The sequence below is a fragment of the Balearica regulorum genome, chromosome 22, assembly GCF_011004875.1.
Source record: "Balearica regulorum gibbericeps isolate bBalReg1 chromosome 22, bBalReg1.pri, whole genome shotgun sequence".
In the NCBI taxonomy this organism is placed as follows: Eukaryota; Metazoa; Chordata; class Aves; order Gruiformes; family Gruidae; genus Balearica; species Balearica regulorum.
The window spans coordinates 6,006,159-6,020,603 of NC_046205.1; the positions used below are offsets into that span (position 1 = coordinate 6,006,159).

Below are 14,445 nucleotides of genomic sequence, written 5' to 3' on the forward strand. Positions count from 1 at the left end.
TACAATTGATTTAATAATACTTACAAGCAGAAAAATATCACAAAAAGTCTCTTCTCTCATCATGGGCACTTGTTCCAAAAATCCTCTCTTTTTTCTCAAGCTCACCTCAATTGACTTTGGGGTCATTTACCATAGTCTAACCACTTCACAAAGGTTGTTGATACATTTTTAATAAAAATTAACCCTTTGTAGTTCATTTTTAGAATTATGCCCATCCTTAAAAGAAAAACACAAACTTAAGTAGAGAGTAATTTAAACAAAAACATCACTGTTAAGTTCATGCCCAATGCACTCATTTTGTTGAATTAAACTAATCAGAGTAACAGTTCACCTTGAAGCCAGGATCTCTGGAACTTTTCGTTTCCTCTTGAGAGAATCCATGTTTTCTAAAAGTACTGGGAGATATATCTATCCTCCTAAAAGTAAAGAAAATAAACAGATATAATCTTGCTCATTTTTAGATCAAAGTCATTTAAAGCAGATCAATTATTTCCAAAGGTACTTAAAACTCCCCATATTCTTCCATTTTTTTTGCTGAAGCTAGTTATATACTTGAATTATTCCAGAGTTAAGGAGAAGGAAATCTGAAATACCCCTGAAATGTTAGACAGTGTCTAATGGCACCAACCTGTGGATTTCAGGGCTCTTTTTGTTTTTAGCTGCATCTTGTTCCATGCCTTTCTTTAGATATTTGGTAAAGCGTTCATTCAGTGTCATTCCTGAAGACCCAAAGTGATGCTCTGTTGGGGGGTTGAGTAAACAATGCCAAAATATTAATACTATTTTTGTAAAAAGACAAAGCGCATCAGTCCTGCAGCTTGGTCAAATTCAGCTGCAGGACACACAAAGCACACTGGTGATGAGCTCTAGCCAATGCTGCTGACAGATTTCAGTTTCAATCTTGAAATCAACAACAAGTGAGTCACAAATTCACTAGAATACACCGATTCTAAGTCACAGCCTCTCTGAGTAGTGCTCAGGTAAAAACAAGAATGCCTCTTCTGCCTTTCCAGAAAAAAAATCATTTATGGAAATAAAGACAACCCATGATCGGGCTGCTGTTCTCATCTACAGCCTATCTGCTGAAAAACAACTCTTTCAGCATTAACTAGAGTGCATGAACTCACTTATTTGGGCAAGGGAGGAGTGAACCTTCACCTGAGGATACATGGACTTCTGACCTACCTCTTACATGATGGACTATGGTCACTATATGTTGAGCAAACAGTTCAGAAGGACTTCGCTGGGACTGAGCAGACTGAATATGATGGAATATCGAACGAAATTCTTGCTCTTTTTTGTTGCTGTGCACAAGGTCACGACACAGTTTGCGTTCCTGAGCCAATATGCCACTTGGACTAGAAAAAGAACAGACCATATGAAATAGAACAGGGTCAAGGGAAGCAGTTTAAGATGATTAACGTTTCAGAAATTGGAAGCCAACTGCATTTTTATGTAGTATTGTGAAGGCACCTAAGAACATTCAAGCATGAACAGGACGCTTATTTAAACATCCGTATAATACACTGATCTAGGTTACTGTAATAATTCAGGTCACTTGTTATTCTGTATTTGGAGGGCTGTGCAGGTATTAAACCCTGACACCCTGTGAAAGACAACCCCATTCTTACACCACTAGCTGGCTGTGATCTTTTGCTGCTATTCCTAACTTCTAGATTAACCTCTAACATCCCACAGAGAGTATTAACACTTCCTCGCTACTGCTGTACAAACGTATTTCCTGGAATAACTTTTTATTGTCTTAGGATTTCCTGAAGCAATGCTGAAGTGGCTCTCAGAGCTTCCTAGAGCTTCAGTAATGCTATGCTGAGCATAAGAGTAGTTAAACACACTCCAGAGAATCAAATGTCATTTAAGCGGCACTGTAACTTGACCATACCACTAGGATTCTAGCAGCACGGAGCCATTGAGTACCTAACTCTTTCCAGAGCCCAATGTAACACGGAACCTGATGCAGAACCATTTACATTCTAAACTAATCTTACATCTAGTCATAGAAAAGATTAGGAAAAATTGTTTAACCTTCATGCTATACTTTCACTATCTGCAAACTGGTAACTCCTCTAGCCTCCCACCACACACAAAAAAAAAGGCCACACAAGTATTATAATGCCAGAAAAAATTTAAGCCCTATCTCCCAAAAAGTGCAAATTGTGATGCAATATTACTTATCCTTCCTCACACTTGGCAAGCATATGAGGATCTCAACAGAAGAAACAGGCAGAAAATAGCTATCTAGACTTCTCAAAAAATAGCAAATACGTACCGTGCAAGATCTTCATCAAAGGAATCCATTCGAATATTGACCTGGGCCTCACGAGTAATGGAAAAGGAGGATTTGCCAGGAGTGAGCCCCTCTCCTTTGGTGCCTGGTTTCTCCTTTATCTCAGAAGCCTTCCTTGGTGGGGGAGAAGAACTTTTTTCCTGGCTTGATTTGTAAGTGGTCACTCTAAAATTCTTTTCAGGAACAAACCCCCTGTGACCTGGTTCAACTCTCTTGGATGCTGGTCTCTCTTCTTTTTTAGATCTTTCAGAATAGCTTTCCTCCTCCATTTCATCAGGTTTCCTTTGCTTCTCTTTTCCAGGTGGCAAGAACACCACACCTTCCCATTTTCCTGGCCTGTCCTCCTCCTGACTTTTACTTGAAGTTGCTACGACTTTAGACATAAATTTGGGCTCATCATCAAATTCCGAATCTTTTCGGCCCTTTGCCTTGTCTTTCTTTTCCTGCTCATCTGCTTCCTCTTTGCCATAATGACTTTCCTTGTGGAACTCCGGGACCTTTAGCTTGTCAAAGTCATCCCGGAACTTGTAGCGCTTGGGTGACTGGCTGCCGCGGTATCCCTTCTCGGAGTCCGCTTTGGATGCATAGGAGTCAGATTTTGCCTTTCCATCTGTTGACCCCAACTCAGAGAAATTCCCTTTTTCTTTATTTTTTTCTTTTTCAACATTTGTTACTTTCTGTTCTTTGTCTTTCCCATTCTCAGTCTTCTGCTCCTCCAGATACCTGTTCATAAAACAGACATTACAGTAGTGCTCTTATTAAAAATCAAAAAGGTTAACACTTCAGTTGAAATCAGTCAAAAGTTTGAGAACATCAATCTATGCACGTACAGAAAGCTGTCTCTAGGCCCTAAAACAGTTAAAATGCAAAGCCTGGATTTAGACTTTTAGTTCTCAACAGATTCAGCAAATATAGAAGAAAATGGATATGCAAAACTGATGAAATGAGGCTTAAGAACAAATAAAAAACAACTTACCCACAGATTCATTTTAAAAAAAATAGTAACATCTTACCCAATCGATTTATTTACTTACAAACCTGGTTCAGGAGAACAACACATCAAAATTTTCAAATTGGGCTGTTCTGCTTTAAACAACACACTGGAAATAAAAGCCTCAAAAGCTACTTCAAATTTTGGATGCAAGTTTCATAGGTAAGCTAAATATTTCATGACAGACTGTAAATACAAATAAAAGCAAAAAGGTTAACAGAGGAGAATATTTATTTTGCTGGGAGAAGACAAAACACTTCTAGTGAGAACAACAGTTTATCATAATTTAGTTTAAAGCATTGGAACTATGTTTTAAAGCATTCATTAAGCAAAACCCTAGCCTTGAGGAAACAGCAGTAAAGCCCGAGGACATTAGTTGAGCACTTTGAAAAGCCCAAGAGTTACAGCTTCTTTTTTATTTTCATCCCTTTTTAAAATTTCAGACATCCTTGATATGGAATCAGTCCAAAATAACTTTAAAAATAATAAAGATTTAGAAGCACTTCTGAATGCTACTCTATCTTTTAAAACAAAGTGTCACCTTCAGGCATGAATCTGCAGTGGAGTAACCAAGCAAACAGAAGCATGGCAAGCTGACGCCTTCTGTGTGAAGGATGCCTTAATTTTAGTGATGATCTTTGTGCTTTAGTTTCTCATCCTACATACACAGGCACAAGCACTGCAATACACCTGCCTTAGTCTGCTTGCAGCAGGATTTAATTAAATTTTGCTAATTTATAATATCTAATGCCATTCAAGAATGCAATACTAAAAAAAGCATCTTTAACCGAAAAGTAACTAACTTAAAAATGCAAGCTTCCAGCGTGCACTGTTAGGTTGCTAGGAAATCTCATCGGGCACATCTTCACTCCAAGTGTTCATGAGATAGGAACATTTTTGCAGGGAACCTATGCAAACTTTAGAACTATCCAAGTCAGAAAACTAACTCCAGTTTCCTACAACACAAGGCCAGGTCTGTATTTTGCTCTATAATTTAGACAGTACCAGGCCCAAACAGCTGGCAGCTTGCTAGCATGGCACCCTGCACACACTGGGGCCTCTTTCCAGCTGGAGCCTGCACACACACTGAGAACCCCCACGGTGCTCATGGAGAGCACCAACACACCAACGCATGCAAGCTGGCCTGTCAAAACACCGCAGCACCATAAAACGCATCACTTGCCTCTTTGAGAAGGCTCCCCCTCCAGGAGCTGTGGCTTCCTCCTTCTGAGATGTACTGTAAATTGAACTGATTGGCGTTGGACTTTTGCACACAGGGCTCTTCCTTGTTGGGCTCAAACCTGCCGAGCCATGGTCAAATGGACTCTGATGAGAGCCTGCCTGAAAGGAGGTGCTGCTGCCTTGTAAAGCAGAGCTCATCTGTGATGGGTTGGACAGCGGAGGGCTCGACTTCTGCAATGGACTTGGCCGAGGAGAACGACGCCTCACCACAACCGACTGGAGAGGGCTTTTTAATGCAGGACTGCGTTCCCTTGGGCTAAGTTCAGACACAGAAGCTCTCGACGCTGAACTTGTACCATAGGTGGTCATATCTTGCCATGGTTTTGATCCCTCAGATGCCTTGACGTCTTGAGCCACTGCTCCTGAAAACGGCTGCTCCTTAGATTCATCACCTTGATTATCTCCTGCAGCCTGAGATGCCCGGGCATCCTTGGAAGATGACTTTTTCTCCTTTCCAGATTTACGCTTGGAAGACTCAACTCGGCTATGATTTGAGGAAGACCGGGAAGAGGAAGACCTCCTTGACCGATCAGAAGATGACTTATCAGAATTTCTAGAATGACTTCTAGACCTTGGTGAAGGAGATCTTCTCTTGGGTGAACGAGAGCGTGACCTCCCTCTACGAGGGCTATACGCTTGGCGATAATTTTGCCAGTTTGACCTGTAATTCCCATATCCTCCTCGGTTATACTGGCCCCATGGATAAAACCCTCGATTTCGGCCACGAAAATAATACGGTCTCCTGTATCCTCTATTATGACCTCTGAAATCCCGGTTCTGATAGACTCTCGGATGGTTCCTTTCTCTGTTATGAGATGGAGAATATGATCTTGAACGAGACCTAGAACTGATAAAGGAAAAAATTACACAAATATTCTAAAGTTTATTCTTCAGTCACAACTTTTTATTTGAAGTCTTATAAAGGAAAATTGGAAAAATTAATTTCTAAGCCTTTAAAAAGTAATTTATTTTGTTTATCTTCATCCAATTGAAGTATTACACTTTGCCCTCAAACTGCAGTGGAAATAACTTGTATTTGCAATAGTGCCAAACAAATATTTAACTTCAGGATCACTGCAGAGACCATGATGAGTACACGTTGCTCCTCGTTTTCCTAGGATACACAGCTGCTACCCAGCTTCAGGAAGTGACGTGTCAAACTTCCAGGCCTTTACAGTTCAAGGCCACAGTTATATCTCACCTTAGATCTCCTCCGCAAAGAAGTTATTTCTTTATGCATGTCATGCTACCATTATTGGAACAGATTCAAAATCTTCCTCTAGTGTCCCTCAGCCATCTCATGCGCTTATGAAATTCTGATAAGATGAAACCCCACTTCTTTGCCAGGTGAGTTAAATAAATTGCTACACCTCAACAGGAGAGGAGCAGTACTGGAGCAAACTGCACACTGCTCTGTGGTTTTAAGTTTCAAAAGGTGCAGCCTTTGCCACAATTCAGAAGCTGGAGCTCCAAACAAGCAGGACAGTAGAGGGATGCGCTTGCTCTCCAGCCTGACGCCGCGAGATGGCACTGTTCAGCGTCCCTCTGCTCGCCTCCACGCCGTGCAAGAACAATCATAAAGAACAGAACTGAATCCAAGACAAGTACAAAGCCTGTAACAATACAGATTTTAAGTAGCAAAACATTAAAGGCTAATTGTTCCAATACTCTCTTCCATTACAATTTTGGAGCTGCAGTCGTGTAACCATTTAAAAGCCCCACTGTAGCTCAGGATTAAATGCCAGCTGTACAGTAAGTATTTCACAGGTGCTGGAAAAACAAACTTCTGATGAAAGTCTGAGATTTTAGCAACTTTGCATTAGTAAAACAGAGGAAGCGTCCAAACTAGTAAGTTTGAACAGAAAAGAGATTTTTCCAAATGGAATTTTAGTAAATAATATTAATTGAAACCATTCTCACAGTCCCTTCTTACATTAAGAGACCCCCAGCCAGCTCTAAAACACTCATTGGTCATACTCCCATAGACATGTACTACTTTTACAGACTGGCAATTCACAACTCACTGCTGCCCTCTCTCTGCTCACACCTCAAACCCCCCCGTAACACAGGAATACAATGCTGCCAGTTAATTTTCTTTCTAGTAGCTGGTATAGCGTTATAATACATATAGAGAGAATAATGTTGATAACACACATGCTTTTAGTTGTTGCTAGGTAGTTGCAGTGCTTACACTAAGTCAAGGACTTTTCAGCTTCTCATGCTGCCCTGGCAAGGAAAAGGTGGGGGCACCAAGAAGCTGGGAGGGGGCACAGCCAGGACAGCTAACCCCAGCTGGCCAAAGAGCTATTCCTTACCATACGGTGTCATGCTCCGTATATACCTGGGGGGTTGGCCAGGGGGCGGTTCGGTTTGGGAACTAGCCGAGCATTGGTTCTGAGGGGTGAGCAACTGTGCTGTGCATCGCTTGGTTTGTACATTTTTATTATTATGCTCTTCCTTTTCTGTCCTATTAAACTGTCCTTTTCTCAACCCATAAGCTTTACTTTTTTTCTTTTCAATTCTCTCCCCCATCCCGCTGTGTGGTTGTTTTATCTGCCTGCTGGGTTAAACCACAACATCATACTATAGTCATTGCTAGCAAACAGTTTAATGATAATTTTAACATATGCTTCTTTGTTTACTTCAAACAACCAAAAAACCTACAACAACGAGAAGGAAAAGCACAGAGGCAGATAGCAAGAACCAGTTGTAAGGAGGAGTCCTCAAACGTACTAAGAACACATACGGTCCCATTTTCAGACAACTGCTGCATTTGTGATCAATTACCAGCAAGGGACCTGTTGCTTCCAAAATCCCTTGTACCATTTTAGAGAGGCTTACAGCAGAAAATTTCACTCTAAAAGTTGCAGACTATTTCCAAGAAATCTTTTTAGAAAAATACAGTAAATGTTATGCAAAAGAACGACTGCAAGTAATAAGTCTCCCAACTCTCCCAGCCCCTGTTGCTAGCCAGCTAATATACACTGCTCCAGTTCTAAAGCACCCACCGTTTTACAGTAGGTAAAAATGAAATATCAAGTCATAAAGCAAGAAATATTAGGCAGACTCCAGTATGGCAACACAACCATTTTTGTGATGTATGCTGAAGTACACAATAACGGATTTTTATGCCAAGATACCACACGAGACCTACCTCAGAGAATATCCTAATGCCATACCAGATGGCTTGTCTGTACTAATCCCCTCCATTTTGATTCTTTTTTAAAAAAAGGAGTTATTTACAAAGCGCAAGTAGATTCAGCAGCAGCACAGAAGAAACGATCATGTTTGCACAGGGTGCCTTTGTTTTCAGCTGACAAAGTTCCTTCGCAGCTAGGCAGATATTCCCAAATGACCACGTATCTTCCAGTATTCCTGCTTCCTTCTGCAAAGAACTCTATTTGACTCAAGTCTCCGCCTCTAATTTAGTTTTGTCATGTCCTCCTCTGTCCAACTGTACATTTATTAGAGCCTCTGCATTTCAAAAATCTCTTTAATTGTTAACAGTTGCATGTGTTTACAGCCTAATGATTTTCAGAATATAAATTTAAGATTAGTGAAAAAGCAGCTGAATATCATTATACCCAGTCCAACTCGATTGTCTTTGCCAGATACAAAATGCTTAGCTAAAAGAAAAGGAAAAAACTGATACCCTGATATCCAGGGAAGAGATGAGCCTTTAACTGACCTGATCAGAAGCAATTCAGGGTGATAAGAACAACTATTACGCACATTACTGACTTCTCAAAATTAATTGCAGTGAAATTACCTTTATCTACTTCACCCATACAGAACTCTCATTTCTGATAACTGACCCCTGTATGTTGTGCAGAGGGGCAGGGAAACAACAACAAAAGTTACCCCCTACCTTTCACAGTAGTATCTTAAACTGTCAGTAAAACTTGTTTGAATTCATTTCTAGAAAAGAGGGGAAAAGCATGCAACATCTGCAAAGGCCCCTCAAGTCTGGGATCAATTAAATCAAAAGCTTAAAAATAGCCAAAGATGTTTAACAAAACAAAGGAACACGTTTGGCTAAGGACCTTCCCAACTCTTTTTCCCCACTCTTACTATGGAACACACACTTAAACTCTCACAGCAGTAAGGCAAATGTCTGATCAAAAGCATTTCCAATCTTACAAAATAATCTCAGGTCAGGATAAAGAGCTATGATTTTTTTTTGCTTTGTCCTGCTTTGGCAATTTCAAACATCATCATTAACCATGTGTACCTTTAAAATAGGAAACTGGATCTCAGAGTTTGCGTGTACTCAGCATCAGGAAAAGCACAATAGGCTATTCCATTACATACAGCAGCAATTAAGAACTGCAGAAGAACACAGGGAAAAAAACCCACATGCATTTTGACACAGGCTTCTATTAATAACTTTGAGGATAAACAAAGTACAAAGGTCTGCTCTAAGGGCCCAGTATAAAAGGCTGTCACAGCTTCACTGTGGACTGTATCCCTAACAAAACGAGCTAAACTAAGAAAACCACCTTCCGATTTAACAGTACGTTAAAGTATCTGATAGTATTCATATCGGGGGAAAAAGAGCTGCACAGAAAAGTAAAATTACATGCTACAGAGACCAGGTTAAAGGCTCAAAAGAAGTATCTTGACTATGCTGAGAAAGAGTCACAATTTATTCTCCTAGCTTTTTGAAAACACTTCAAAACAGCTCAGGTTTGCAGGAAACAGCCTAAGACACCGGACGCTATCTGTCCTAGAATCTAATCAAAGTCTTTCCCTGGAAAAGAACTAAGTGACAAACCATCTGAACAGGGCAGAGAGGAAAATGTTACACCCTTTGGCTTCAGAGCTGCACGCACTTACCTAAGCCTGCGTTTTCTTGATCGTGAGACAGAACGAGAGCGGGAGCGAGATTTGGAGAAGGAGCGTGAGCGTGATCTTGATCCAGACCTCGAACGGGAAGAACGGGATCCAGATTTTGATTTGTTAGTTTTAGACATCTTTGCAAGCACCTGTAAATTGTACCTGAAGGAAACAGGGAAATAAACATATTTGAAAAATGAAGATATGTGCCAGATTTGACAGAACAGGCAACATCTGGCAGCCTGACAAACTACAGAGTGACATGAAGCTTGATAAGACTGGCAATATGAATGTTTGAAGTGGCTGCCTAATAACCCATGAACAGTGTTGGGCTCAGAATAAAAGGCTTATTTCAGTCTAAGGAGGAAATCTGCAAAAAGAATAAAAGGCTTTCAACCCTGAGTAATTACAAATTTGAGTGCTACAGTTGAAGGCAAGTTAATGCAAACGCCAGGAGCAGGCAGAGGCCATGCTGCTAGCTTAAGCAAGAATACCTTGAAAGAGACAAGTAATTTCATTTCACTCACATCACTATCAATACAGTCAGCTGTCACTGGTTTAAACAAGGAAAAAATAAAAAGGCTTACCATCAAACCCCCCCCCCCCCAAGCCTTCTCTAAATTTTCAGAAGGAATGACAAACAAGAATAATAATCCGAGACACACAAATATAACCCTATTTGCACAGATCTGCCTTGCCATGAACGCTCAGGTTAAACCCTGGACGTACGTGTCCTGCCTGCTTGTGCAGTTTATGCAGTTGCTATGATCAGTTACAAGCGTATATCATCCAGTAAGGAGTTGTGTTGCAGCCAAAATAATTCAGACGTCCTTCCAAACATTCACAGAGACAGAAGAGATTACGTTGTAGCATTAAATGACTCGAAATAGCCATCATTATGAATTACTTGTGCTATTTTCAGGCATGTATCCAGGTAAAGGTAAGAGTCCCTTTAAAGATGTTTCAGGGAATACAGTTTGACCACATAATTGTTTCAGTTACACCCTACCTGATCTGTTTTCTTGCAAACATCAACTCTGTCTCAATGCACAAGATTTTCTAAATGATTGTCATCATCTCTTACCAGGGAAAGAAAAATATTCAGGACTATTAACTTAAAAGGGTTGAGTGCCGTATTGTTTACATTTGAAGGTTGGTGCAAATCTTGATAAAATTCAAGATGCTGTATTTCCTTCAGCTGGTCAGATTGTCCTGTCAGTGTCCAAGAAAGTCAAATGCACAACACAGTTCTGTGGCTTCTGACAGGGACCTTCACAAACTTTCCCCGTCGTGCTACCAACACCCTCCTTTTGCGACCTCCCTCCCACGAAGCGCTATGGAAGCAAACCCAGCACAGCAGAGACGGCTCAGGAGAGCCCCAGTGCTTTTTCTGTCCAGCCGTTACAGGGCTTCTCAACTGTAGCAATAGTTGACCTATTTAATCACTGTATCCAGCCATAAACAAAATTCCTTACAATTTAAAATTCGATCATGCTGCAAAACATGCTCCAGCTTTTGAATCCCTGTTGGTTCCAGTATAGTTCTTCAGCTTAAATGGAAAATGCTTTGGCCCCTGACTTGGCCAGGAGGAAGGGGACTCCGCTCTCTTGCTCCTCAGATTAAATTCCCAGTCTCCATTATTTCCATTCCTAGAAACTGGAGGTTCCAGCAGTGGGCTGGAAAAGGGACTAAAGGCTAGTTTGAGTGAAGTGTTTGCATTGTCAAGTATTCCACATTAGCAGTTGGTATCAAGATTTGAACTCTGCAATTCCAGAGGTAGCTGACGAAGCTGAGAAGAAAACCTGCTCTCTTTAAACACATACATTTCATTCACAACATCAGAAGCAATTTATTTATTACTTAACAGAATTCTTTAGGAATTTCTACAAGAAATTACATTTTGTTCTCTCAAATTTAGTAAAATATTGCATATCTCTCACGTTACTTACAGAAGCTCAAAACACACTAGAGCCACAAAGAAAAAAATAAGATTGCTCTGGGAATTAGGACAAGGATTGTAAAGACAAAGTTTGCCTTAACTGAGTACCGCATAAGAGTTATCAATAAACTTTTCTGAAAAGGTGACTAATGAATCAGAGCCAGAAAGAAAAAAGGAACTATATTAGTACAACTTTATTTTTAATCAGTAGGTGAAAAAAGGGATAGAGACATTTAGGTATATAAACACAACTGATCTGCTGCTGTATCCATTTTAAGCTAATTCTGTGGACTGACTTGCAATGTCTTCACTTTCAGTCGCTCTCTAAAGCCAAATTACATATATGGTTACCAAACACTCCAACTACTGCCAGGGCACTTTCAGGAACAGCACAACACTCGTCACAGGAGCAGCTGCTGGGAAAGTGGGTTGTTGTTCATCATGAGACCTCGTACTTTCCAGAAATGGGAAGCTGACTTTTATTTTAAAAATCATGTTACATGTTCCCATTCTTCCCTTTCACTGTACTAAAGATGCTATATCAATTCAACTGAAGTATTTTAATGTATTCCACACTAGAAAGTATGTAGAAAAAAAAATATTTTAACGTTTCCTGTTTTGTTAGGAAAAAAATAAATCGCACCAGAGATGAAAAATTAAAACTTCACTACCATTGAAGAAGCAAAGTTCATTCTTATGCATGGTCATTTTTCAGGGAAAGAATGTGTGAAAGGATCATTTATAAATATTTCCTTTTAATTTACTAAATACATCTGTTGAAACGGTAAGATTTCTTAGTCTGTTAGCCAAAACAATCGAAAGTTTAGCACAGTAAACCAAAACATGGAAGAGAAGCAGAAGAAACAAATGGTAACAGGAACAACTAGAAGATGACTAAATCACCTCAGAATCAGAGCTGCTCCCAAATGAATCCTGAGGGGCTTTGATACATTAAACCTGGGGAAAAAGCTACATTCTGTGAGGAGATTACAAACATCCCATAAACTGTAATTTCAGGATAGCTCTCTATTAAACAACAAACCTGTAGTTCAAGAACAAACTACACTTCAACATACTATCATCATCTGTAAGTTACCTTTATTTACACTGAACTCCATACTGCTTGAAATGTTTTAACAGACTAATATAATTAAAACAGCTTTCACCACAGCTCTTCTCTGTTGTGTCTCTTCTGAAATAAATCATTTTCCAAGAAAAAACGCATGGTTAGAGCTGATGGACCAAGTAGAGTAAAAGTGGCAGTAACTCAGCAAGTCCTGAGAAGGCCCCAAAATAGAGATTTTACAAGTATCACTTGCTACAAGCTGTTTAAGAGTCTTTGTATTTTGCTTTGATCCGCCGCACTTACTAGCCAAACATTAGTTTGGTATGTGTGATGTGTGCCAAAAGCTCTCTTCTCTTAGAAGGTTTTTTTAACCTTTGTCAATATTTTTAAAGTTGATTCATTCCTAACATATGAGGTAACTCCTACTAGAATAGAAACTGAGTTGCTATGCTCTATCAGCACTCAAAAGGTTAAACAAACTATTGGAGTAATTTCAGCTCCCCTGTGTAATAACAGCAGTTGTAAGCTTATTGCGATATACATTTAGTTGTTTTAAGAATTAATGACTGACTCCAATAAAATGTGTTCAGCTGGTAAGCAAAAAAACTGTTCTGAAAGAATCTACTCTCATAAAAGATCCTAAGGATTACTCTGATTTTAAAGAGAGAGATGCGTGTAGTGAACCAAAGGTAAACTGTGAAAGCAGCGGAGGCCACTCACTTACCGTTTAGATTTTTCCACTGACCCACAATGCTGTGCCCCAAAGCCCAGACATGCCCACAGCCTCACAGAGCTCACAGGGGGATGCTGCTTTTTGAAACACCAGAAGGTAAAACATTTCTGGTCCTGAGTGGGGACTGCAGTAGAATCATTTACACAGCGCTATGGAGACTGAGAATTGGCAATCTGCTCTGCCAGAGGTCACGTTTCCTTCCTGCTTACAGCTACACACCTGCCTTCCTGTGACACCGGCTCTACCTCTACCTTGAAAGGGACACAGTTGATCCCTGCTGCCTGATCTGGGTCTCATCTCGCAGCAGAGACGAGCGTGACTGTACACATCTGGTGGAGATGCACTCCTGGAAACACTGCCAGGAGTTTTCAAAATTGTTCTTTTTTGTTTGTCTTTTCTGAAGACCCAGTTAGAAGCTGTCCAGCAGATCTTCCCAACTAGCATAGTCTCACATCCAAAAAATATCAGCACTGATCCTGAGTGTGCTGAGTTTAAAAGTTCTGGTAAGGTGTTATCCTATTGGAAAATGAACACTCGACAGCTTGTTTGTCTGCTGTAAAACTACACTGTATAACATAACTCATAACTCAACACACACCAAGTCTGAAGAAACAATTCATATTCCAAATCAGTTTGCTAAATTCACTCATACCATACAGATTTAAAATTAGATACCTTTACTGCAAGCCAGATCTGAAATCACTGAAAGAAATCTAACAGCTAGCTGTTTAGTCTGCCAAAAGTACATTGCCAGTACAAATTATTAAGCATTATAAATTTTTTTAGATTCTTATTGTAAGAAACATGGACATTTCAGCAGAAAACATGAAAATCTGCTGACTGCCACGTGCTGTGAGTATCACCAACTCAAAACTGTAAACTTCAGTCTTGTTTGAAAACGATCAACAGCCAATGCTTCACTGAACAGTACGGCAAACTGGCAAACATCTCTTACTGGAATAAACCGTTTGGAATCCTCCTTCCATAGTTTATGGAAAGTAAAGGCAGAGGGTTTGCTCAAGTTGTGAAAGTCTTTGACCGCAATCAGTAACTCAAGTGAATTTGATTTCTCACAGGAGAACATTGCCACATTACTTATATCCCCTTCTTGGCTTCAAAGATTTCCCACCTGAACCCCAAAGGCATACACCTGGAACTCTTCAAACTTGCTTCTTGTCAAGGAAAGCAGGCAACACAGGCTGATCACTTCTGCATGTAGTTTTAGTAATATTTATACAAGCTACCTCATTCTGGAAGCTCTTGAGCTGCTTTAAGATAACTTTTTTTTTGCCATGCTACAAACAGCGCCATTCAGAAAGGGAAGATTCTTACA

General features: G+C 40.1%; 1 protein-coding gene across 3 annotated transcripts in view; it reads right to left on the minus strand.

Annotated features, from left to right (window-relative positions):
• The window catches only part of THRAP3 (thyroid hormone receptor associated protein 3), a 33,182-nt gene that overhangs the window by 6,539 nt on the left and 12,198 nt on the right, over positions 1-14,445 (minus strand). For all 3 annotated transcript variants that reach the window (XM_075774154.1, XM_075774152.1, XM_075774153.1), the window contains exons 4-9: positions 9,375-9,536; positions 4,480-5,385; positions 2,288-3,028; positions 1,186-1,358; positions 629-740; positions 332-416 (exon numbers count right to left, since the gene is read on the minus strand). In XM_075774154.1, coding sequence (XP_075630269.1) covers positions 332-416; positions 629-740; positions 1,186-1,358; positions 2,288-3,028; positions 4,480-5,385; positions 9,375-9,511 — 2,154 coding nt within the window. In that variant the 5' untranslated portion in view covers positions 9,512-9,536. The remainder of the gene's footprint in view (positions 1-331; positions 417-628; positions 741-1,185; positions 1,359-2,287; positions 3,029-4,479; positions 5,386-9,374; positions 9,537-14,445) is intronic.